The 26,521-nt window shown below is 49.5% G+C and overlaps 1 protein-coding gene across 6 annotated transcripts in view; it reads right to left on the bottom strand.

Moving 5' to 3' along the window:
- The window catches only part of EXOC6B (exocyst complex component 6B), a 329,969-nt gene that overhangs the window by 120,382 nt on the left and 183,066 nt on the right, over positions 1 to 26,521 (bottom strand). For all 6 annotated transcript variants that reach the window (XM_051798180.1, XM_051798176.1, XM_051798177.1 and 3 more), the window contains 6 exons: positions 10,844 to 10,927; positions 10,701 to 10,747; positions 6,879 to 6,999; positions 2,231 to 2,302; positions 1,748 to 1,845; positions 548 to 653 (listed from right to left, as the gene is read on the bottom strand). In XM_051798180.1, coding sequence (XP_051654140.1) covers positions 548 to 653; positions 1,748 to 1,845; positions 2,231 to 2,302; positions 6,879 to 6,999; positions 10,701 to 10,747; positions 10,844 to 10,927 — 528 coding nt within the window. The remainder of the gene's footprint in view (positions 1 to 547; positions 654 to 1,747; positions 1,846 to 2,230; positions 2,303 to 6,878; positions 7,000 to 10,700; positions 10,748 to 10,843; positions 10,928 to 26,521) is intronic.

The raw sequence follows: 26,521 nt of genomic DNA, 5'->3' as shown, positions 1-26,521 counted from the left end.
CCCCTCCAATTCCTAATGAAGTTCCCCAGGGATGGAGTTTCCTGGGTGCCAGAAGGCCAAGCAGGATTTAAGGGGCACTGGCTCCATCAGACTTGGATACACATCGGTTTTGGGAGCAGGTACTTGTAGAAAAGCCAAGATACACCACCCTGTTGGGCTCTTTTTCTTTAAATATGAGATTAAGACAAATAAAAGTCAAGAACATGGTTCATAAAATGGGAATAATACCAGTGCAAGTGGATATTTTTAGTCTCCTGTGCGTTGCAAGGACTGCTCAGCTGATTGCACACCCTGATATGAAAACAAAAGCATCGAGGTTTTCCTCATCCAGACCCGGAGAAATGCAACACATGGAAGGGATATTTGCTCTGTTCCCTGGTCCTGCTTTCTTTTTTTGCTGTTTATTTGGTGTGGGGAGGTTGATTTGGATGATTTTTGATGCTCCCATTTGCAGTTCTCCACATCCCTGCTGAGGCTGTGGGGTTTTCCTGCACCAGCGGCCACACGAGGCCATTTTCCCCATTCCAAGACTCATTCCAAGACTCACCTTTTCAAGTTCAGCGTCCTGGAATGGGAACTGTCCAACTATTTTCTTATAAAGTTCTTCATTTGACACCGGGATGGGGCTGTAGTTGTCTGAGTCAAGTATATTTCTAGGAAAAGGAAAGAAAAGTCAGGAAGAAAGCTCTGGCAGGAGAGGACCCACAGCTCTGCCAGGTCAGGAAGTTCCCAGGAGGAGGTGTCAGTCCAAGATGGGATCCCACAAACCCACAGGAGCAGCACAGGGATGTGCCACTGATGTCCCGAGACACCCACAGCTTGGTGATGGAGCAAGGGCACAATATCATGGAATCATGGAATGGTTTGGGTTGAAGGGACCTTAAAGATCATCCAGTGCCACCCCTGCCATGGGTAGGGACACCTCCCACTAGCCCAGGTTGCTCCAACCTGGTCTTGGACACTTCCAGGGATCCAGGGGCAGCCACAGCTTCTCTGCCCAACCTGGGACAGGGCCTTAACACCCTCCCTGCCAGCAATTCCTTCCCAATATCCCATCTATCCCTGCCTTCTGGCACTGGGAAGCCATTCCCTGTGTCCTGTCCCTCCATGCCTTGTCCCCAGTCCCTCTCCAGCTCTCCTGGAGCCCCTTCAGGCCCTGCCAGGGGCTCTCAGCTCTCCCTGGAGCCTTCTCTTCTCCAGGGGAACCCCCCCAGCTCTCCCAGCCTGGCTCCAGAGCAGAGGGGCTCCAGCCCTGGCAGCAGCTCCGGGGCCTCCTCTGGACTCTCTCCAGCAGCTCCATGTCCATTTTCCACACTAACTTTACTGTAACCCCAGATTTTTGCATCCTTCCATCTCCTGAGTGTCCATGTGAGCTCCATAATGAAACCATGACCTTGTCCAGCACACGCAGGATCCCCACAACTCTATTTAAACTGGCTCTCCCTGCTCCAGGAAAAGTCCAGGATCTTACTGAACCTTACTGCTGCCCAAAATTTAAACATGACCTCGCAATTATGGTGCTTTCCCCATCCCTGGAAGTGTCCAAGGCCAGGTTGGATGGGGCTTGGAGCAACCTGGGATGGTGGAAGGTGTCCCTGCCCATGGCAGGGGGTGGAACAAGATGAGCTTTACCCCTTCCAGCCCAAAACATTTGTGATTCTCTGATTAGTCCCTCAAAAGATTTTATTTAGGGGCCAAAATGCCTCCGTGAGGGGCATCTCCTGGGTCTGCTGGAAGAGCCTCTTACCTGAAAACTCCTGACCATTTCTTCAGGAGGGTTTCACTGTACTGGTCCTGGATCTCCAACAGCATGTCAAAGAGCTGGTTCACTGGGAAGCCATAGCCCTGGGATGAGGGAAGAGAGAAACTTCAGGGGGAAAAAAAGCCACCAACAGGCAGGTGAAGATTTATTTTCTCTGTTCAACAGGGAGCACGTGGGCAAACCCTCCTCTATCCCCACCCCAGAGGTAAATGGTGCTGGTGGAGGGATTTAGGGGCTGATTTACCAAGGGTAGGACCAAGGACTATCAAAGGTTTGGTCCTTGGCCACTCTGAGGCACCAAGCAAAGCAGGTTGTCCCTCAGGTGCCACAATCCATGCACTGACACCCCAAAAAAGAAGCCAGACCACCACATCCAGCCCCCACCAGTTGTTGAACCCTGTGGTGGGCACATCTGTGGGCAGCAGGACCATGGAGTGAGAGAAGGAGTGGTCCCCACCCACTGTGTACCTGGAGTGTGTCAGCAAAGAGGACAATGAGGTTCTTCAAGTCTAACACCAGGCTCGGGTCGGAGCAGTAGGACTGGAAAGAAGGGGAGAGAGGAAAACATGGGTTTAAAGTTCACAACACGGAAAAAAATCCTGCCCTCAGCCCTCCTGTGTTATCTCTGGAGCGATAATAAATGCAGGGCCTAATGACCAGCAGCTTTTATCCTGCAGCAGTGTCACCCAGGGCCAGGGCAGGGGGGGTGATAAGGGTATCTCTCCTCCTAATGCCCCTCTCCAGGCTCTCCATGATGAAGAAGGACTTTGGGTGCTCCAGAGATACCTGAAGTGTCTCTAAGATTCCCCAGGAGCTGCTGGGAGAGCGAGAGGAGATGAAGCAAATCAACACCACTGGCAGAGCAGGACGCCAGCAGCTCCTCATCCAATATTTACTGTGTTGTGTCTGATGGTAATGAAGCATCAGCGGCTCGGGCTGAGGGAAAACTTCTTGTATTCCAACAAATTAATGGTCAGAACTCCAACACGAGGATTTATTGTAGGTCAGGACGCTGCTCAAAACCCTAAAGACACAACTGAGTGCAGTGACAGGGCTGGTGTCCCCCCCCAGAGCCATCCCCTGTCCCCCACGTGCTCACTCTGGACACAGAAAAGCCTCCCTGTGCTGAAACATGTAAAGTCTCAGGCAGATTTTGCCCAAATATAGAATCAGGGATCACGAGCTGGAAAGAGAAGCGGATTTAAAGGGAACAGATTTAAAGCTCACTGGAAACTCCAGGAGGAACAACTCCATTAATCAGTGGGAAAGGCTGGAAGACACACGTTTTCCAGCTCACTGTCCAAAAAAAAAAAGAGTCAGAAGGAAAGATAACGCCCTAAAGCTCTCAGAAGTGATAGAAGATGTCCCTGTCTGCGGCGAGGAAGAAAATCCAGGGACAAATTTGGCTGAACTGGAAGAACTGAAACAACCTCCCCAAGGTGGGAGCTCCCCTCAGGCCCCAGCATGGGATGGAGGGCACTGGTGTGTGTGGGGGAGCTGGAGGGGGAGCTGTGCCCAGAGAAAAAGGGGTGATGACCACAGGAGCGGTGCTGGGAGATCATGGAACGCTCCCTGACTCCTGCAAAGCCCTCTCCTGGCAGCCACTTCACGCAGCAAGTTTGGCATCACTTGAAACAACCCTGGGAGGGCAACAAAGGCGAGGGGAACTGAGGAGCCCCGCGGTCGGGCCCGGCCCCCCCTCACGGTCCCACCTCGGAGAAAATCCCACTTGAAAGGAAAACAAACACGGGTTTACAACCCAGTGGGGTGTTCAGCTCTGTGTTTAGGAACACGGGAGCTCAGGGGAAGGAGGCAGCTTTCCAGGCAACACGACTGCTGGGATGGACTCGGGGAACACCGGGAAGCTCCTGTGGTCCCTCGGCCCGACGAGCTCCAGGTCCAGAGAGGAGTCATGGAATGGGTTGGGTTGGAAGGGATCTTCCAGACCATCTCATTCCATCCCCCTGCCATGGGCAAGGACACCCTCCACCAGCCCAGGTTGCTCCAAGCCCCATCCAACCTGGTCTTGGACACTTCCAGGGATCCAGGGGCAGCCACAGCTTCTCTGGGAAATTTATTCCAGTTCCTCACCACCCTCATAGGGAAGGATTTCTTTCCAATATCCAATCTAAATCTTCACTTTTCCAGTGGGAAGCCATTCCCCCTCATCCCTTGTCCCTCTCCAGCTCTCCTGGAGCCCCTTCAGGCCCTGCCAGGGGCTCTCAGCTCTCCCTGGAACCTTCTCTTCTCCAGGGGAACCCCCCCAGCTCTCCCAGCCTGGCTCCAGAGCAGAGGAGCTCCAGAAACATGGAATGGTTTGTGTTGGGACTGTCAATCCTGCTGATTCCACACCCTGGCATGGGCCTTCCACTATCCCAGGTTACTCCAGCCTGGCCTTGGACATTTCCAGGGATCCAGGTTCAGCCACAGCTTCTCTGCCTAACCTGGGACAGGGTCTCCCCACCATCACAGTCAAGAATTCCTTCCCAATATTCCATCTAACCCTGCCTTCTGGCAGTGGGAAGCCATTCCCACTTGTCCTGTCACTCCCCATGGATTATCCCCACCTGCCAAGCTGAAGTCATGAGCACATTCTACAGAACTCGGTGTGGTTTGGAACCAGCAGCTTTTTGTGTCTGCACACAGAAATTTTAGGGTTTTCCCAGCAAAGAACCTTTGGGTTTCCCCCCACGTTCCCAGACACCCCATCAGATGCAGATCTGCAGCCCCTGCTCTGCCAACCCCAGGGAGCTGTGGGGCATCAGGGTCTCAACACTTTGTATTTCATGGAGCCCAACAATTTAAAAACAGACTTGCAGAAACTCATTAATCACAGAATGTGCTGAGCTGGAAGGGACCCACAAGGATCATCCAGTTCAACCCCTGGCCCTGCCCAGGACACCCCAACAATCCCACCCTGTCCCTGAGAGCGTTGTCCAAACCCTCCCTGAACAAAGTCCTCAAGCACATCACAAGATTTGCCTTTTACTGTCAGAATTTTCCACCCCCCAATGAATGCTGAGCCAGCACAACATCGTGTCAGGTGATACAAAACTGGCAAAAAAAGTACATTTTTTGCAACTGGCTCTGTTTTTTTAAGCTCATTCAGGCTGTGAACTTTGAGGGAACAAGATGGTCCTGAAGGTCCCTTCCACCCCAAACTGTTCCAGGATTCTTGGATCCCGTTATCAAACTGGGTCACACTCCAATGAGTCACAGAGTCACTGAATGTGCTGAGCTGGAAGGGACCCACAGGGATCAGCCAGTCCAACCCTGCACAGGACCATTCCCAAGGTCACACCCTGTGCCCCAGAGGATCAGCCAAACGTGTCCTGCAAAGCTCAAAGAGCACATGTAAGAGGAGAACAATCCCAATCCTGCCTTGTCCTGGACAGGAATGTCTCCACCATCCTGGCTAAGCTGATTTTCCAACCTGTTTTGCTGGTCAGTACCTCACTCCCCTTCTACAAATAAAAGGACCACGAGGACACGAGTGGAGGCGTCTCCTTCCACCCAGCTCAGCCCAGCCAGGATTTCACAGAACCCAGAACATCCTGAGCTGGAAGGGACCCCCAAGGACCATCCAGTCCAACCCTCAGCCCTGCACAGGCCCAGCCCCAAGAGTCCCACCCTGTGCCCCAGAGGATCAGCCAAACCCTCCTGGAGCTCTGGCAGCCTTGGGGCTGTGCCCACTGCCCTGGGGAGCCTGGGCAGTGCCAACCAGCCTCTGGGGGAAGAACCTTTCCCTGAGATCCAACCTGAGCCTGCCCTGGCACAGCTCCAGCCATTCCCTGGGTGCTGTCCCTGGTCCCTCTCCAGGAATGTGCCAAAGAAATGCTTTTTTCCCCCCTGTTTTTTGGGGACAAATTAACTCCCTCTGCTGGTGCTTCTCAAAAACCATCAGTGAAATAACGAGAAGAACATAAACCCACTGTTTGCTGCTCCAAAATACTGAGTTTTTTGGGAAACGAAGCAAATCGGGAGGGGAAAACAACCAGGGAATGGGAATGAGCCGTGTGCCTTCGTGCTGTTCTTCAAACAGTCGTTGGAAACAGAGGGAAAACAAGGAATAATTTTAAAAAGCCAATATTAAAGCACATCAGGTCACAGCCAAGGAAGGACATTGAGGTCCTGGAGCAGGTCCAGGGAAGAGCAACGAGGCTGGGCAAGGGACTGGAGCCCAAGTGCTGTGAGGAGAGGCTGAGGGAGCTGGGGGGGTTCAGCCTGGAGAAGAGGAGGCTCAGGGGAGACCTCCTCACTCTCTGCAACTCCCTGACAGGAGGGGGGAGCCAGCTGGGGGTTGGGCTCTTTTCCCAGGCAATGATCAGCAAGACAAGAGGGCTGGGTCTTGAGCTGTGCCAGGGGAGGTTTAGGTTGGAGATTAGAAAGAATTTCTTTGCAGAGAGGGTGCTCAGCCATTGGAATGGGCTGCCCAGGGAAGTGGGGGATTCTCCGTCCCTGGAGGTGTTTAAGGACAGACTGGATGTGGCATCAGTGCCATGGGCTGGGAACCACAGCGGGGTTGGATCAAGGGTTGGACTTGATGATCTCGGAGGTCCCTTCCAACCCAGCTGATTCTGCGATTCTATGATTCTACAATTCTATGATTCTACGGTTCTACAATTCTATGATTCTGTGATTCTCTGATTTTCTGATTCTATGATTCTATGTTTCTGTGATTCTCTGATTCTATGACTCTATGATTCTATGATTCTGTGATTCTATGATTCAATGATTATATGTTTCTATGATTCTATGATTCAATGACTCTCTGATTCTATGATTCTGTGCTTCTATGATTTTATGACTCTATGATTCTATGACTCTGTGATTCTGTGATTCTGTGATTGTATGTTTCTATGATTCTGTGATTCTATGATTCTCTGATTCTGTGATTCTGTGATTCTATGATTCTGTGATTCTGTTTCTATGATTCTATGATTCTATGACTCTATGATTCCCTGATTCTCTGATTCTGTGATTCTATGTTTCTATAATTCCATGATTCTCTATGATTTTGTGATTCTCTGATTCTATGTTTCTATGATTCTATGAGTCTACGATTCTATGATTCTCTGATTCCATGATTCTACGATTCTGTGATTCCATGACTCACCGAGTGCGTCCGGAGCGCGGCGATGGTTTTGGACAAGGCCATTTCCCACAGCTCATCCAGGTAGGCCCGGTTGACCAAGCCCTGCGTGGTGTGCAGGATGTGATCCTCCACCACGAAGAACCTGAGGAGAGGGGACAACAGCCCTGCCATCACATTCCTGCTCCGGAGAGACCCGGAGACAGCCCCGGGAACGGAGACGCGGGATCGGCGCATCCGGGAAGAGAGGGTTGGAGGCACATTTGAAATATTTCAATGCAGGGAAAAATGATTGAAATGCAGGAAAAATTATTTAAATGCAGGGGAAAATGATTTAAATGACAGGAAAAATGGTCTGATTGCAGGGAAGAGGGTTTTATCTGCAGGAGAAAATGGTCTAATTGCAGGGAAAATGATTTAAATGAAGGGAAAAATTGATTTAAATGCAGGGGAAAATTATTTGAATGCAAGGAAACATTATTTAAATGCAGGGGAAAATTATTTAAATGTAGAGAAAAATATTTAAATGCAGGGAAAAATTATTTAAATAAAGGGGAAAATGCTTTAAATGCAGGGGAAAATGATTAAAATGCAGGAGAAAATTCTTTAAATACAGGGGAAAATGATTTAAATGCCAGGAAAAATGGTCTGATTGCAGGGAAGAGGGTTTTATCTGCAGGGGAAAATGCTCTAATTGCAGGGGAAAATGTTTTTTATCTGCAGGGAAAGATGTTTTATCTGCAGGGGAAAATGCTCCAACTGCAGGGAAAATGATTTAAATGCAGAGGAAAATGATTTAAATGCAGGGGGAAATGATTTAAATGCAGGGAAAAACTTATTTAAATGTAGGGAAACATTATTTAAATGCAGGCGAAAATAATTTAAATACAGGGGAAAATTATTTAAATGTAGGGAAAAATTATCTAATTGCAGGGAAAATGATTTAAATACAGGGGAAAATTATTTAAATGCCAGGAAAAATGGTCTAATTGCAGGGAAAAGGGTTTTATCTGCAGGGGAAAATGCTCCAACTGCAGGGGAAATGCTTTACATGCAGGGAAAAATGATTTAAATACAGGAAAAAATCAATTAAATGCAGAGGAAAATCATTTAAATGCAGGGAAAAATGATTTAAATGCAGGGAAAAATTATCTAACTGCAGGGAAAAGGTATTTAAAGACAGGGAAAAATGATTCAAATGCAGGGGAAAATTGCTCTAATTGCAGGGGAAAATGCTCCAACTGCAGGGAAAAAATTATTTTAATGCAGAGGAAAATGATTTAAATGCAGGAAAAAATGATTTAAATGCAGGGGAAAATTATTTAAATGCAGGAAAAAATTATTTAAATGCAGGGAAAAATGATTTTAATGCAGGGAAAAATGATTTTAATGCAGGGAAAATTGCTCTAATTGCAGGGAAAAGGGTTTTATCTGCAGGGAAAAACATTTTATCTGCAGGGGAAAATGCTCCAACTGCAGGGAAAATTATTTAAATGCAGAGGAAAATGATTTAAATACAGAGAAAAATTATTTAAACGCAGGAAAAATCATTTAAATGCAGGGGAAAATTATTTAAATGCAGGGAAAAAATATCTAAATGCAGGGAAAAATGATTAAAATACAGGGGAAAATTATTTAAATGCCAAGAAAAATGGTCTAATGGCAGGGAAAAGGGTTTTATCTGCAGGGAAAAATGTTTTATCTGCAGGGAAAATGCTTTAACTGCAGGGAAAAAATGATTTAAATGCAGGGGAAAATCATTTAAATGCAGGGGAAAATTATTTAAATGCCAGGAAAAATGGTCTAATTGCAGGGAAAAGGGCTTTATCTGCAGGGAAAAATGTTCCAACTGCAGGGAAAAATGTTCCAACTGCAGGGAAAAATTATTTAAATGCAGGGGAAAATGATTTAAATGCAGGGAAATATTATTTAAATGCAGGGGGGAAGTGATTTAAATACAGGGAAAAATTATTTAAACGCCAGGAAAAATTATTTAAATGCAGGGAAAAAGGATTTAAATGCAGGGAAAATTGCTCTAATTGCAGGGAAAAGGGTTTATCTGCAGGGAAAAATGCTCCAACTGCAGAGAAAATTATTTAACTGCAGAGGAAAATGATTTAAATGCAGGGAAAAATGATTTAAATGCAGGGGAAAAATGATTTAAATGCCAGGAAAAAATGGTCTAATTGCAGGGAAAAGGGTTTTATCTGCAGGGGAAAATGCTCCAAATGCAGAGAAAATTATTTAAATGCAGGGAAAAAATTATTTAAATGCAAGGGAAAATGATTTAAATGCAGAGGAAAACGATTTAAATACAGGGAAAAATTATTTAAATGCAGGGAAAATATCTCAATGCAGGGAAAAATGATTTAAATACAGGGAGAAATTATTTAAATGCCGGGAAAAAAGGTCTAATTGCAGGGAAAAATGTTCCAACTGCAGGGAAAAATGCTTTAACTGCAGGGAAAATGTTTAAATTACGGGGGAAAGGGTTTTATTTCCAGGGAAAAGGGCTTTATTTCCAGAAAAAAGGGCTTTATTTCCAGGGAAAAGGGCTTTATTTCCAGAAAAAAAGGGCTTTATTTCCAGGGAAAACGCTTTAGCTGCAGGAAGAAATGTTTTCACTGCAGGGAATAATGTTTTAAGGACAGGGAAAAATGCTTTAAATACAGGGAAACTGCTCAAATTGCAGGGAAAAACGTTTCAGGGAAAGGGAAAAATGTTTTAGCTGGTAATGTTTAAATGTTTAATGTATTTAATGCTTTAAATACAAGGAGAGTGTTTTAAGTGCAAGGAAAAGTCTTCTAAATGAAGGGAAAAATGATTTATCTGCAGGGAAAATGCTCCAGTTGCAGGGGAAAATGCTGGAAATACAGGGAAAGTGGTTTATCTCCAAGGAAAAATGCTCTAAATGTAGGGAAAATCCTTGAACTGCAGGGAAAATGTTTTAATTACTGGGAAAAGGGCTTTATATACAGGGAAAAGGGCTTTATATACAGGGAAAAGGGCTTTATATACAGGGAAAAGGGTTTTATTTACAGGGGAAAGGGTTTTATTTACAGGGAAAATGCTTTAACTCCGGGGAAAATGTTTTAGGTGGAGGGAAAAATCCTCTCTCCCATCCAGATATCCCAAACCCTCACAACAATTTAGAGCCAGGGAGTTCACTCCAACCCCCAGTTCTGGAATGTGCTGCTCCAAAAACCCCTATTTTTAGGGAGGGAGAGTGACAGGGGATGTTTTAAACCCCCCAAATCCCAAAAATCTCAGAGGTGTTTTGCTGAGGAAATCCAGCCCAGCACTGGATTTGTGATGGTGATAATTAGATATTGAAATTATTAGCACGTGGTGATGAAAATATCCAATTATCCCCTGGGTTTGATGGATTAAAAAGTCTTTGGAAGCCTCCTCTTGGAGCTGGGATGGGTTTGGAAGACTCGTGTGAAATTTGGGAGTGATAATAAAGACCAGGGGGTTGAAAATCACCTCCTTTCCAAGGAAAACCATCACAGAATGACTATTAAATATGCAAGGATAATTAAGGCAGAGGGCCTGTTCCCCTCATCAGTGGGGCAAGAAGGTGCACAGAGTGCACAGAGGTTATTTATCCTCGAATTCCCAGAAATTCCCAGAAATCCACTGGCTGCTCCAAGAGCTGGCAGGTCCCTCCACGCTCCCATTGGTGCCATAAAATCCACTCTGCAACACTTCAAAAGCACAAACCACCTTTCATTTCCCTCTTTTGGGCCTAAAGGACCATCAAAAATTCCAACATTCCTCATCCTCTCCCCTTTTTCTGGGGGGGTATAAAAAGGGAATAAAAAAGGGTATAAAAAGAACACCTACCCTACGATTTGATTAAAATACTTCCTGTAGCCATCCAAGGTTTCGTGCTGCAAGGAAGAGAGAGGAGATAAAGATTAAAACTGAGGTGGCCCAAGAGCCACTGGGAATTTTGGGGATGTCCCAGGGAGCAGGGATGGAGGTACCATGTTGGAAGGAGGCTGCAGGACCAGCCGGGCTTGTTTTCTCCTCTGCTTCCTGTAGTAGCTCTCGAAGGTTTCTCGGGCGCCCTGGAAAAGAGGAAAGGTTCATTCAGGGAATTCAAATTATCCCAATTCAGGGTTGAGTTGAAATATAAAATCATTCAACTGGTCAGGTTGGAAAAGCCCTTCGAGATCATCGAGTCCAACTGTTCCCCCAAAGCCATCACTGACCCCAAGGCCACCACTGGCTCATGTCCCCAAGGGCCACATCCACAGGGATTTTAAATCCCTCCAGATCTTCTGAGGAGGTGGAGGGTGAGCAGCAACTGAGTGGGGTCGAACCACTACATCCAACATTCCTTCGGATTTGCAATCACAGAATCCTTCAGGTTGGAAAAGCCCTCTGAGATCATCCAGTCCAACCATCCCCCTCAGCACTGCCAAGGCCACCACTGACCCATGTCCCCAAGTGCCACATCCACAGGGATTTGAAATCCCTCTAGGGATGGGGACTCCACCACTGCCCTGGGCAGCTGTGCCAGGGATGGAAAAACCTTCCCAGGAGGAATTTTTCCCCAATATCCAACCTAAACTTCTCCTGGTGCAACCTGAGGCTGTTTCCCCTTGTCCTGCTGCTTGTTTTTTTGGGAAAAGAACCCGACTTCCCCCTGGCTCCCCCCTCCTGTCAGGGGGTTGCAGAGCCAGAAGGTCCCCCCTGAGCCTCCTTTTCTCCAGGCTGAGCCCCCCCAGCTCCCTCAGCTGCTCCTGCTGCTCCAGCCCCTTCCCAGCTCCCTTCCCTTCCCTGCACACGCTCCAGCCCCTCCATGTCTCTCCTGTCTGAGGGTCCCAGAACCCCAGGGCTGGAGGTGCCTCAGCAGTGCCAGCACAGGGGGACAATCCCTGCCCTGGGGCTGTGCCCACACCATGGCTGGTACAATATAAGCTGCATATCTTATATATATTTAATATATTATACTGCATTTAATACCATTAAATATCACATTGCTCCAGCATTTTCCTGCAAAATTCAATTCAAACAGCAGAGGACAAGGAGTTTTCCTCAAAACATCAAGTCCCAACCCAACAGTTCAGTCCTGAGAGTATCTGGTGACCTCTCCTGTATCCAATTCCCAGTGTCACCCTGAAGGTGTGGGATAAGAAGGATACAACCAGCTTCTTTCTGGACCATGACATGGACAAACATCAGATCGATTTAACCAAAGGGAGGGAATGAAACAACCAATTCCAGGGTCAGCAAAAAGAAAGGGGGGACAAAGAACACGAAATGATTCATGGGAAGAGAGGTAGGCAAAGCCACAAATATCAGGGAATTCCAGGCCAGGTTGGACAAGGCTTGGAGCAACTTGGCAGGGGTGGCACTGGATGGGTTTTAAGATCCCTTCCAAGCCAAACCAGTGTGTGACGTTCCCTTACATGAGGTGACCAGTTCTGAACACTTGGCCAGTCCTTGGTACGTGGAGATGGGATACTGGGAAGGAATTCCTGGCTGGGAGGGTGGGGAGGCCCTGGAATGAGTTTCCCAGAGAAGCTGTGGTTGCCCCTGAATCCCTGGAAGTGTCCAAGGCCAGGTTGGAGCAAGCTGGGCTAGTGGAAGGTGTCTCCGCCTTCAACCCTTCCAGAGGGTTGAACTAAACAATCACTAAAGGTCCCTTCCAATCCATGGAGCGACAGGACACAGGGAATGGCTTCCCACTGCCAGAGGGCAGGGTTAGATGGGATATTGGGAAGGAATTCCTGGCTGGGAGGGTGGGGAGGCCCTGTCCCAGGTTGCCCAGAGAAGCTGTGGCTGCCCCTGGATCCCTGGAAGTGTCCAAGGCCAGGTTGGAACAACCTGGGCTGGTGGAAGGTGTCCCTGCCCATGGCAGGGGTGGGGAATGGGATGAGCTTCAAGGTCCCTCCAACCCAAGGAATTCCAGGAGAATGTGGCTTGTGTGGGGTTACAGCAGTTTAGGAGACCCATCGATACATTCAGGAAAAATAAAATTCCCAGCTCATTTTCTCCCAGCTCAACTGTGGAGGAGAGCTGGTTATCCCAAAAAGCTGAACACCCCGCGGGTGCCACTCACCCCCCACCCTGGGCCCCGAGCAGCCCTGCTGGGGTGGTTTGTTTTACCATCCTGGCTCCACGGGAGGATCCCACCTCCAGGCCCCAGAGCCGGGAGGCTCCTCCAACGCCGCGGAAGCCACCGGAGCGTTCCAGGTGGAAAACCTGGGACGTTTCATCCCCGCCTGTCCCTCCCTCCCCCCCCTCCACGCCCGCGCTGTTTTCCGTCTGAAATTGGATTCTAAACACTTCAGAGAAGGGACAACGGCTCCCTTTGAACTCTTGGGAGACGAAGGAGACGGGGAAGAAAAAAAAAAGAGAGAGAGAGAGAGAAATCTCATTTAGAATTCACAAAACAAACAACAAGCAACAACAAATATCACCTGAGCGAGGCACCAGCTGTCAACCTGCTCCACACCAGGAAATAAATTAATGAAAAGGCAACCTGATGGTAATTTAATGATTCTCCAGCTGTCCTGGCATTATACAACCAGGCTGCCTCAGGATGCCCTCAGCTCCCGGGCTCTTATGAAATGTCTGCAAAGAAGCCTTGAGGAGCCATAGCCTGAGTTGCTCCTTGTCTTCTCCGAGCTGGAGCTCCAGGTTTCAAAGGAATTCAGGCTTGCTGAGGTGCCCAGAGCTCTCCCAACCCGGTTCTGCCCTTCCCAAGGGTGCTCAAATCCAGCCAAAAAAACCTTCTTGCCACCCCTGCACTGCAAAGATAAAGGGTTTTTTTGTCTCTGGATTATAATTTTTATTCCAGGTGGGAGTCAGGGAGGCACAGGATGAGCAGCTCCTGATCCATGCTGGGCACATCCATCCATCCATCCATCAGTGGTGTCAACACCCTGGCAAGGGACAAACCTGGACTGGGTGCAAATCCCAGCCTTTCTCCTGGGACCAGGTTAAGAATCTACTTGAACCTGCAACTAACTGGACATTTAAAGGAGGATTTTAGAAATATCTGGGAACCAGCATTTCCCTGTCCTGTGTCTCCTCCTTGCTCTCCAAAGCTGTTTCCCTCAGGAAAGGGAAGGATCACAAGCCAGAAATCAGGGACAGCACAAGGAGGATTATTACAACTTTCATCAAGCCCAGTGATAAAATTTAAGTGACACATGAAGTGATTAAGCCAAGCAATAAATTCAGAGGACCTACAAGCAGGGAGCTCTGACCTCACTTGGAGCTCCTCTCCCAGGCCTGGGAGCTGGGAATTCTCAGGATGCTGGTGTTGACCATCTCCTTCTCCCAAGACACAAGGGGATTGTCCCACTCCTGCCCCACCTCTGATGGGACCAAACCAAAGATAATTATGAAATTCAGCTGTGCCTCACCTCCCAAAACCTACACAAAAAAAACCCTGATCATCTTCCCCCTCATCAACTCACCCCCGGCAGCAGCACCGAGAGCTCGGAGGGAAACTGCTCAATAAGCAGGAGCTAATTAACTAATTAATTGATTTGTGGTGCAAATTTAAAGCTGAAGGTGAGGGGGGTTTTTCCCCCATTCCTTTAATAAATTAACTTTGGAACCATCCAAGAGCACACCAGGTTGAGCCACCTGGGTGACAATGGCTGGGGGCTCCCACCGGACACCACGTTGGTTTTATCATCCCAGGGGATTTGAGGAGCAATTATTCCCTGCTGCTGAACAAGCAGAAGTTGCCACTTCCCCAACATTTTGTGGTGACCTCGAGGACCTACTGGAAACTTGGAGAACAGCTCAGACACCAATCAGACCTTTAAAGACCAGATTTGGGAGATTTCTGCTAAGACTGCACCAAAGGCAGACAGTTCAGCTGGAATTCTGCCTGTTCACCTCCCCCTCACCAGGGATTCCTTCAGGGAAGAAAGGACAAGAAGTCATCCCACCTCCTTAAAAACTTCTCCCTTTCATGGAATCATGGAATGGTTTGGGTTGGAAGGGGCTTTAAAGACCATCCAGTTCCACCCCCTGCCAGGGGCAGGGACACCTTCCAATAGCCAAGGTTGCTCCAACCTGGCCTTGGACACTTCCAGGGATCCAGGGGCAGCCACAGCTTCTCTGGGCAAGTTGTGGATGCCCCATCCCTGGAGATATCCCAGAGGTTGGTGCTGTGTTAGCTCAGGAGGGATTAATAAAAGTTTCCACTTGGAAACAAGCAAACCTCAAAATTGCTCCACTTGGAAATTCTTTTATCACAGAATCATGGAATGGTTTGGGTTGGAAGGGACTTAAAATTATCTTGTTCCACCCCCTGCCATGGGCAGAGACACCTTCCACCAGCCCAGGTTGCTCCAAGCCCCGTCCAACCTGGCCTTGGACACTTCCAGGGATCCAGGGGCAACCACAGCTTCTCTGCCCAACTTGTGCCAGGGCCTCTCCACCCTCACAGCCAGGAATTCCTGCCCAACATCCCATCTAGCCCTGCCTTCTGGCACTGGGAAGCCATTCCCTGTGTCCTGTCCCTCCATGCCTTGTCCCCAGTCCCTCTCCAGCTCTCCTGGAGCCCCTTCAGGCCCTGCCAGGGGCTCTCAGCTCTCCCTGGAGCCTTCTCTTCTCCAGGGGAACCCCCCCAGCTCTCCCAGCCTGGCTCCAAGACCCAAAATCCCCAACCCCACCATTCCCCTCCTTCCCCACTGGGACAAACTCCAGTTCAGGTTTCTATCCTTATTTTCCCAGTGGCTTTGAGGCAGATGAAGCATCTGCACCAACTTCATCATATTCCCTGAAAATTAAACTCATGTTGGATTGGAGTTTTAGAGGAAAAAGTGTTTTCCACAGCCAGGAGGAGCAGGAGTGAAGAGAAGGAACAGCAAAGACCTTTGACACCACACCCCCCAAAAAAATCATAAAATCCTATTCACATTTTAGTTTCCCTAAAATTTATGGCCCAGAGTCCTGCCAATGTGATCAAAACCATCTTCCTCCCAGCGCCCTGTTCCAAGTGTTTTCCTGCTGGAGCCTTTTCTGACTGTCCCAGGAATCAGGGACTCTCTCAGGAGAGGTTCTTTCAACACCAAACTCCTCCTCAGGACATCTCTCTCGACCATATTCCCATATTTCTCGCTCACACTTTCATCCTTTTCTCTTAAATCCATTCCTCCATCGTCTCCTCGGATACTTTCATTGCTCAGGACCTTATATTATCCTAAAAATGGAAAATATTTCTTCCTCTTGGTGGCAGTTTGAGCTCAGACCACCCAGTTTCCCCCGTTTGATCTGTCTAAGACTATTCAACTTCCCAGGTCTTCAGACAATCCATTAGTCCTCTGTCTCCTATGTTTGATTACTGTTCTCCTCTGGATAAAACCCCAAAAACCCAACAAACACGGAAACCACACCAAAAAAAGTCTCCAGAACAGGTCATGGGATCCCACTATTTTAGAAATCACTCCTCTGAATTTATATTTATTTTTATTTTTGTATTTTATATTTTAATCCCGTTCTTCTCTCACAGCCCAAGGGACAGGACGAGAGGAAACGGCCTCAAGTTGGGCCAAGGGAGATTTTTGGTTGGATATTTGGGGAAAATTCTCCGTGGAAAGGGTTTTCCAGCCCTGGCAGTGGTGGAGTCCCCATAACTGGAGGGATTTAAAGTGGATGTGGCACTTGGGGACTTAGTGGTGGCCTTGGCAGTGCTGGGCCTGATCTTAAAGGGCTTTTCCAACCAAAATGATACCATAAAACCAAGGTTGGGGAGAGGAGAAGGAGCTCCTTTTCCCATTCCTCCCTCAGTTTTAACAGGATTCACCCAATTCTCAATCCTTTAGGATTTCACTCCATTCTCAATCCTTTTGAGGGAGTTGAAGAATCCAAACTTCCACTTCCAAACTGCCCCTTTATTGCAATATCCCCAGTCCAGGAAAAACCCTCCAGAGTTTTAAAATGATGGGGCAGAACTTTCCTCCCCCAATTAACTAGGAGTTCACAGAGCTGGCAACGAGAGGAGGGCAATTAAGAATGTGGATGAACACCAGGGAAGGGAAAACAGGAGAGAATCCCAAGAAAGCAAAACCAGCAGCTGAAAAAAAAACCCCAAAAAAACAACCTTAAAATGTTTAAGAATTCAAGAGGTGAAAATGAACCAAGCTGGGATTACACAGGGGAAAAAAAACAGGCTCTGAGTTTTCTCGTGCTCTTGTCCCCAGAAATGATGAAAGTGCCTCCTGAAATGGGACTTTTGGGATCCAGAGCGTGTAAATAACAATATTTTGGATGACTGAATTCCTGCAGGAACGCTCCATGTCATGATTTGCTCCCTGGGTGACACACAGCAATCCATAATCCACCATTCCCACGGGATGTTCCTGGCTGAGCCACCCTTTGGACTTGCAACATCATCAGAACATTCCCTTAAAAATCAGTGAGTCCTCTGAGTTCTGACATTAAAATATCCTTGCCATGACAGGAAGGAGGGGGATGTGCTGTGATGATATATTTTGAGCAGATCCTCCCTTGAAAAACCCAAGTTGGGCTCAGTTTATTGTAGGTTTTTTGACACCAGGCATGGAATAGGCAGAAATAGCCCAAATTTACTTGAACAGCCCAATTTTACAGCCCCTGGAGAAGGTTTTTGTACCCCCTGATCCACAGAGCACCTCAGACACACCTCTGAAACTGATTTAAGCAAAGAGTGATGAATTTGGTTTTAATTTCTTCTCCAGGAGAGTCTTAAACCCACTGCCCACCTGGATTTATTAATTTATCAGCACTACATGGAATCATGGAATGGTTTGGCTTGGAAGGGACCTTAAAGACCAACCAGTCCCACCCCCTGCCATGGGCAGGGACACCTTCCCCTATCCCAGGTTGCTCCAAGCCCTGTCCAACCTGGCCTTGGATTCCTATAACAAGTAGAATGGACAGCAGGAGGAATTTTGGGCCCTTCACCAACGATCTTGAGGAGCAACGCCAAGGTCTCATCCACTTTGCAGATGCCCCCAAATCAGGGGAAAAGCCAACAGGGATAACATCTGGAGAGGTCCTGGCAGGCTGGAGGAACGACCACCGTGAACATGAGGAACTCCAAGAAGGACAAACACCAAATATCCCACATGGAAAGCCCTGAGCTCCTCGCAGCGACACAGACCGGGGAACCACAGCTTTGGGAGCCCCCTCCGTGGGTAAGGATGGGAAGTTTTGGTAGTTTTCCACAACTAGAACAGTCAGGCAGCAGAAAGAGCCCCCAGAGGTGTGTTGGAATCTCCATCCTTGGAAGATTTCAAGAAATAACTGGATAAAGCCCTGAGAAAGCTGCTCTGGTCTCACAGCTCCAGGCAGGAGGTTGGACTTGAGATCTCCTGAGGTCCCTTCCCACCCTGTCCCTGTCCCTATCCCACCTCCCAGCCTGGGAGAACACTCTTTACAAACAGCCTACACAAGAGATTTTGGAAGCCTCTGTGCATTTTACACACGATTTATCTCCCAGCCTGGGCTCCAAACATCCTGGTCACCAACCATGTCCCACGAGTCACGTTCTGGGAGAAGGAAAGGCCAGACCTGGGGCCAGATGTCCCATTTCAGGGGGGGTTTAGTCACAGTTCAGCCAATCCCAGTCTCATTCCAACAAGGAACAGTTTATTCCTTCCCCCCTCCTTGTCAGGAGCAGAGCCCTGGGCTGTGTCACCCTCACCTGGCTCAACCAGTCCCTCTTTCAGTGTTTCATTTTCATTTGCCTCCGAGTGCCAAACAACACTTGGCATCGTGTCAATGCCCAAAAAGTCACTCCATCCGACCTGGATCCCACCTCTGCTCCCCTCTCATAACCCCAGAGTTCCATGGACGTGCCTCAAACTGACCCCACGGGTCCAACTCCTCAAGAAACAGCAGTTTGGATGGGCCAGACCTCATCCAAAGCAGCACAGAAGCTTTAAAATCCTCCTAACCATCGTTTTTTTTACCCTGAAATCAGTTGAAACAGGCAGGGTTTCTTATGAGGTGACAGTCACAGATTATGCTGAGCTGGAAGGGACATGTGAGGATCAGCAAGTCCAACTCCTGGCCCTGCACAGGAGACCCTGAGAATCCCACCCCGTGAATCCCACCCTGTGCCTGGTGGCGTTTGTCCAAACACTCCTTGAGCTCAGACAGGTTTTCCAGCGCTTAAACAAACCACCAGGAGCTCGTGCAGCCACGGAAAAACTGCCAAGAAAATAAATTCAACATGCCCTGAAGATCTCTGGAGATAAGAGAACACCAGTAGCCACTAATGAGGCACAAAGAAGTCCGACTCTCTTGAGCAGATGCTTAACTTGAAACACGTAAATATTCCCAAATAATATCCCATGGATACACACACAGGTGCTCGGGGATCAAAAAGGAGGCTCCTGCTCCGTGGAACTGTTTGTTGACTGTAAACACGCCCCTCGATACCGAAAACAAAGAGATAAAGGGAAGCAGAGAAGTGCGTGGGGGGAAGAGAGAGGGAAGAGCCCCTTTGGAGCTGAGTCTCTCCCTCAGTCTCTCCCTCGGAGCTCTGCAACCTCTGGAGCAGCCCTCTGATCACCACAGAATCCTGGAATATCCCGAGTTGGAAGGGACCCACAGGGATCAGCCAGTCCAACCCTCAGCCCTGCACAGGCCCAGCCCCAAGAGTCCCACCCTGTGCCCCAGAGGATCAGCCAAACGGGTCCTGCACAGCTCAAAGAGCACATGTAAGAGGAGGACAGTCCCAATCCTGCCTTGTCCTGCCCAGGAATGTCTCCACCATCCTGGCTAAGCTGATTTTCCAACCTGTTTTGCTGGTCAGTACCTCATTCCCATTCTACAAATAAAAGGACCATGAACACGAGTGGAGGCGTCTCCTTCCACCCAGCTCAGCCCAGCCAGGATTTCACACATCACAGGATACCCTGAGCTGGGAGGGACCCCAAGGACCATCCAGCCCAACCCTCAGCCCTGCACAGGCCCCCAGCAGTCCCCCTCTGTGCCCCAGAGGATCAGCCAAACCCTCCTGGAGCTCTGGCAGCCTTGGGGCTGTGCCCACTGCCCTGGGGAGCCTGGGCAGTGCCCAACCAGCCTCTGGGGGAAGAACCTTTTGCCTGAGATCCAACCTGAACCTGCCCTGGCACAGCTCCAGCCATTCCCTGGGTGCTGTCCCTGGTCCCCCAGAGCAGAGCTCAGTCCCTGCCCCTCCTCTGCCCCTCCCCAGGCAGCTGAACTGCAGTGAGGTCTCCCCTCAGTCTCCTCTGCTCCAGCTGAACACACCAAGTGCCCTCAGTGTCCTCCCACGGCTTCCAATCAAGGCCCTTCCCCACCTTCACTGCCCTCCTTTGGACACTCCAACAGCTCCATATCTCCCACTCTGTCCCCCCAAACTGCCCCAATGTTGCAGGAGAGGCCACCCCAGGGCAGAGCAGAGCGGGACAATCCCCTCCCTGATGCCCCCCAGGACAGGTTGGCCCTCCTGGCTGCCAGGGCACTGCTGGCTCAGGGCCAACTGGACCTCCAGGACTCTTTCCCAGCACTGCTTTCCAGCCTCTCATTCCCAGTCTGTACCCACATCCAGGGTTGCCCCATCCCAGCTGTAGAATCCAGCACTTCCCCTCCACCCAGCCCTGACTCCAACCTGTGCCCTGGATGAAATGCAACCCATTCCTTCTTTAAGCATTAAATCCCAAGGTTCAAAGTGAACTTCCCGTGGTTTCAGGGCTTGTATCCAACGCAGGGCACTGGTAGGACCCTCCTGACTTAATGGACTTGGACTCAAGCACCTGAAAATGAATTAATGGAGACCTAGTGAAGAGGAAGAAGGCCAAGGAGCACAACCAAAGGTGATCCCAAAGGAAAAGAGCACTCCAGAGGTCAGGAGACAGTCAACTGAAGTTGTCCAGAGAGGCTGTGAACTCTCCATCCCTGGAAGTGTCCAAGGGCAGGTTGGACAGGGTTTGGAGCAACCTGGGCTGGTGGAAGGTGTCCCTGCCCATGGCAGGGGGTGGCACTGGATGGGCTGGAAGGTCCTTCCAACCCAAACCATCCTGTGACTATAAAACAAACTCTAACCAAGAGCTACCCAGGGCCATGAGAGCAGAAAGGCCACCCAGAAGGTTCCATTGGAGCTCCAGTCCTCCCCTCCCTTCCCTCTCTCCAATCATTGGCTTCGTAAGTTAATTTAAAGCGTATTTTGAAAGCAACAAAAAAATTTGCAAAGCAAAAGCAAGAAGAAAACAAAGCTTGAAATCACAGATCCAGGGACCTCCCTCCTGCTCCACCAACCAGTCCAGTGCTGGTGGCCACCTCCATCAGCAAAGATGGGAGAGGTGGGAGAGAAAAAACCCTCCTCATCCCTCAAGGATGGGCACTGAGATCCAAGGGGAGCCCCCAGCCAGCCCTGGTCGGGCAAACAAGGTTCACATGGACATCCATACACCAAAAAAATGATTTTAAACTTGGTTTTAAAACTGGTCTCTACAGGGGGAAGGTTCACATGGACATCCACACACCACAAAATTGATTTTAAACTCGGTTTTAAAACTTGTCTCTACAGGGGGAAGGTTCACATGGACATCCACACACCACAAAATTGATTTTAAATTTGGGTTTAAAACTGGTCTCTACAGCGGGGAGGTTCACATGGCCATCTATATGACACAAAATTGATTTTAAACTCGGTTTTAAAACTGGTCTCTACAGAGTGAAGGTTCACATGGACATCCACACACCAGAAAACTGATTTTAAACTTGGTTTTAAAACTGGTCTCTACAGAGTGAAGGTTCACATGGACATCCATACACCAGGATACTGATTTTAAATTTGGTTTAAAATTTTAAATTTGGTTTTAAAACTGGTCTCCACAGGGTGAAGGTACACATGGACATCCATACACCAGAAAACTGATTTTAAACTTGGTTTTAAAACTGGTCTCTACAGGAGGAAGGTTCACATGGACATCCATACAGCACAAAATTGATTTTAAATTTGGGGTTAAAACTGGTCTCTACAGAGTGAAGGTTCACAAGGCTTTTCTTTGGGCACAAGAGCTGCTGCCCATCCTGGGGTCCCGCGGCAGCTCCTGGCACAGCTTCCCACCGCTCAGCCTGGCCAGGAATTAGTTAACTAAGAGCAAAATAGGTAAGATTTTCCCCCTCACCCCCCCTTCCTCCAAGGTAGACGCCCAACACCTCCTCTCTCAAAGGAGCAGGGCTCCTTCCTCCCAGAAAATCAGGCCATTACCCCCGTGCCAGTGCCGGGGCCGGCGGCGCAGCATTGTTCCCCAGGCCTGGCCATAGGAAGCAATATCTATTTTCCATTTAGAGCAGGGTAAAAGCCTTTAATTTCACCCTCCTGGCTGCAGCTGGAGTTCCCTTTTAACTGCTCGGGCCACAGGAGTGAAGACAGTTTTATATGGAAGAAAACGCTGAAAAGGCCACTTTAATATGCTTGGCCTGTGAAAAGGGGAGAGCTTTTCCTACGGCACGGTAATGAGGGGCAGCGGGATATTACACTTCACCATATGGCTAATTTGCACAGCAGGTCAACTGCTCTATTTGCTTTTTAGGGACAGGCCTGTAGATTAAGCTGCAGTAAAACAAAACCCTCTCAAAACAAAAAAAAAAAAAAAAAAAAACAACCCAAAAAACCAAATAAAGCGCGAGCAGGAGATGCCCTCTAATGTCGGAGCCCGGCAGCACAAGCTAAAAATAAGAAAACTGGGAGAGGAGAGGGGTGAGGATGAGGTAAAACGTGGTGTTTTGGGGTGATTTGGGTTCACCCCATGCCTGGCACAGGTGAGGGGTCACAGGGAGCAGCTCTTGGGCATCACCAGCCGTGTTTGCTCTCTGCAACTCCCTGACAGGAGGAGGCAGCTGGAGGGGGTCGGGCTCTGTTCCCAGGGAACCAGCAGGACAAGAGGGCACAGCCTCCAGCTGTGCCAGGGGAGGTTCAGGTTGGACACTGGGAAGAAATTCTTCCCAGAGAGAGGGATCAGACACGGGAATGGGCTGCCCGGGGAGGTGGTGGAGTCACCGTCCCCGGAGGTGTTTAGGAAGACACCGGACGTGGCATCAGTGCCATGGGCTGGGTGACAAGGTGGGGTTGGGTCACAGGTTGGACTGGATGATCTCAGAGGTCATGTCCAACCTGGTTGATTCTGGGATTCTGGGATTCTGGGACTCTGTGTTTGCCTTGGCGCGTCCTCGGAGCCGCGGCCCTGGAGTGACCCGCGCCGGCGCTTCCCGTTCCCAACAAATCTGCCGGGCAAAGATTAGGGAGCAGCGTTTGAAGAGGGTAAACAGGCTGATTAACGAGCCTGGCTTTTGTAACACCCCATTCCCTCCCTCCCTCCCGCCCTCCCGAGTGTTAATTTATAAATACCTTCACAAAGGGCCTTTCTGAGCCGGCCTGGCTGGGCCGGGCCTTGCTGGGTCCCCATTCCAGCCCATAAAGCTTTAATTGGCCATTGCTTTGCACAACCTCTGACCCAGGAGGACAAATGTGGGGCCACATCAGCCAGAGGAGGAGTTTCCATCCCAAAAGCGCCCGGGAGCTTGTAGGGATGCAATGGGCTGGGATGGATCCGAGGGATGAGGAGGCTGGGGATGAGCATCACCTTGGTCCAGATGGACCAAAAGTTGGTTGAGGGGGGGATTCTGCCCCTCTGCCCCTGTCTCAGCTGAGACCCCCCTGCAGAGCTGCCTCCAGCCCTGGGAACAACAGCACAAGGACGTGGAGCTGCTGCAGAGAGTCCAGAGGAGGCCCCAGAGATGCTGCCAGGGCTGGAGCCCCTCTGCTCTGGAGCCAGGCTGGGAAAGCTGGGGGGGTTCCCCTGGACAAGAGAAGGCTCCAGGGAGAGCTGAGAGCCCCTGGCAGGGCCTGAAGGGGCTCCAGGAGAGCTGGAGAGGGACTGGGGACAAGGCATGGAGGGACAGCACACAGGGAGTGGCTTCCCACTGGAAAAGGGGAGATTTAAATGGGATATTGGGAAGGAATTCCTGGCTGGGAGGGTGTTGAGGCCCTGGCCCAGGTTGGGCAGAGAAGCTGTGGCTGCCCCTGGATCCCTGCAAGTGTCCAAGGCCAGGTTGGAGCAACCTGGGCTAGTGGAAGGTGTCCCTGCCCATGGCAGGGGGTGGAACTAAATGATCACTAAAGGTCCCTTCCAACCCAAACCATTCCACATTTCTTCCCACATCAGTCCCTTTTACAGATGCTCCAGTTTTCCCAATGGGAGGAAACCACATTTTGGTGAGAAATGGGGAATTTTTCCTGCTTGTGTGATACAGAGGGGAGCCAAATGCTCTCTTCTCATTTAAATCTTAGGAATTCAGGAACAGAGATCCAGGTCCTGGTATTCACCAGCCCCCCATTCCCTGCTCCCTGGTAGAAAAAAAATCCAACATTTCCCCCTTTTCTCCAAGGAATCACCACAAAAGCAGCTGCAGGGAGGTGGGGACCAGAAAGGCAAACAACTCTTTTTGCTTTGGACATGATCAGGGTTTCTCATGTTCTCACAGCCCAAAGCCACCAGGGAAGAGACAGAAAACTGTCTTTGGCAACATAATGGAAAATCAAAGAATTGAGGATTCCAAGGGAAAAAAAAAAAAAAAAAAAGAAAGCCTGGAGGAAACAGAATTCCCAGGCTGGAATTGCCTCTTGAGCCTGGTGGAAGGGTTGGGTGGCTCATACCTCTAGCTCTTCTCCCCAAATTCCACACCAGACATCTCTGGAGCCAGCTCTGCTCTCAGGGTTCCAACCAGGCTCCAGTGTTTTACCTCAGCCCCAGAAGGTGGAATCGAGAGCTGCATCACTATTTAAAGCTGTCACTGAAAAGAAATAAATCCTTGAAATGGAAGGATGGAGCAACCTGGGCTAGTGGAAGGTGTCCCTGCCCATGGTTGGACATGGAACTAGAAGACCTTTGAGGTTCCTTCCAACTCAAACCATTCCATAATTCAATGATGATGAAAACAATGCTAATCCTTGAAACAGAAGGGGAAAAAAGGTATGAAAATGAGAATAAAGTGCCCTTCAACTGCTCAGTCTGGGAAAGACCCTCTTTTCTGAACGCCACGAGTTCTTTCACCTCATTCACATTTACCTGCACTGGGACAACAGGGAAAAAAACCAGCAATTCCCAGGATAAAAAAAACCCCTACCTGCTGTTCTACAAAGCAGTCAGAAGTATTTTAACCACACTTAACTTTAAAAAAAAATAAGGAAATTAAATGTTTCTCAAACCCTTGGCAAGACCAAAGGCAGGAGGTGCTCACACAGTCACAGAGTGGTGCCCAAGATCCATCAGGAGACACCCCATGTCCTGCCCGGATGGGGCTCCAGCAGGTGTTGAGGAGAATGAAATAAAACTGGAATTGAACCAGCAGGAACAACCAGCTTTCCTGACACATGTGTGGGAATGTTCCAGGGCAGCAGAGCCTGGGCCCCAACCCCAGGCAGCACTACTGAGGGTGTTCCTGAACAGTGACACAACAATCCAGCTTTTCCAGAGGAGTTTCTCAGCCTCCAGCAGATGAGGGAGTGAGGACGCCCTGAGCCACAGGCCAGGTCTTGTTATTTGATGGATTTTTTTCCATCAATTTGCCCAACAGCTTCCCATGCCCGTGGAAATTGGAGGTGTCTGAAGGAGCTGTGTCAATGTTTCAGAGAAAACAGAGGTTTGGGATCACAACACCCTGTGAGTCTTGAAAAGTGATGGAATTGTATCCGACTGTGTCCTGGGCTGATCCCACAGCATGGGCAGCAGGGCAGGGGGGGATTCTGCCCCTCTGCCCCTGTCTCAGCTGAGACCCCCCTGCAGAGCTGCTCCAGCCCTGGGAACAACAGCACAAGGACGTGGAGCTGCTGCAGAGAGTCCAGAGGAGGCCCCGGAGCTGCTGCCAGGGCTGGAGCCCCTCTGCTCTGGAGCCAGGCTGGGAGAGCTGGGGGGGTTCCCCTGGAGAAGAGAAGGCTCCAGGGAGAGCTGAGAGCCCCTGGCAGGGCCTGAAGGGGTTCCAGGAGAGCTGGAGAGGGACAAGGCATGGAGGGACAGGACACAGGGAATGGCTTCCCACTGCCAGAGGGCAGGGATAGATGAGATATTGGGAAGGAATTCCTGTCTGTGAGGGTGGGGAGGCCCTGTCCCAGGCTGCCCAGAGAAACTGTGGCTGCCCCTGGATCCCTGGAAGTGTCCAAGCCAGTTTGGAGTAACCTGGGCTAGTGGAAGGTGTCCCTGCAGATGGCAGGGGGTGGGACTGGAAGGCCTTTGAGGTCCCTTCCCACCCAAACCATTCCATGATTCCATGATGATGAAAACAATGCTTATAATTTATATTCTCCCTTAGAAAATTCCAGCTTGTGTGACAAAGCTGGGAAGTGTCTCGTGGTTCAGAGGATTCAAAAGCCACCAAAAAACTGCAAACAAGCCCCAGATCTGGGGGCTGTCAGAGCAGCACAGCCAATCATAGAATCATAGAATCACAGAATGAGCCTCCCCCAGGCCCTGGATAACCATGGAAAACTCAGGCTCAGGTGCTCTTATCTTCAAAGCACTCAATGGGATGGAAGGAGCTCACGGAAATCATCTCCTACAGACTCCAGGATGAAGAAGGGATCAGCAGCTCGGCTCTATCTGTGCAGCAGACACCCCCTCCCACCAATAAAGCTGATTTTGCAGCCTTTGGAGGGGCTGCCAGGCTGCAAAAGG

This window comes from Manacus candei, unplaced genomic scaffold (assembly GCF_025592945.1).
Source record: "Manacus candei isolate 608988 ecotype Guabito, Panama unplaced genomic scaffold, ASM2559294v1 h1tg000048l, whole genome shotgun sequence".
Classification (NCBI taxonomy): domain Eukaryota; kingdom Metazoa; phylum Chordata; class Aves; order Passeriformes; family Pipridae; genus Manacus; species Manacus candei.
Note: the sequence above shows the minus strand (reverse complement) of the source record. Positions and strands in the feature narration are given on the sequence as shown.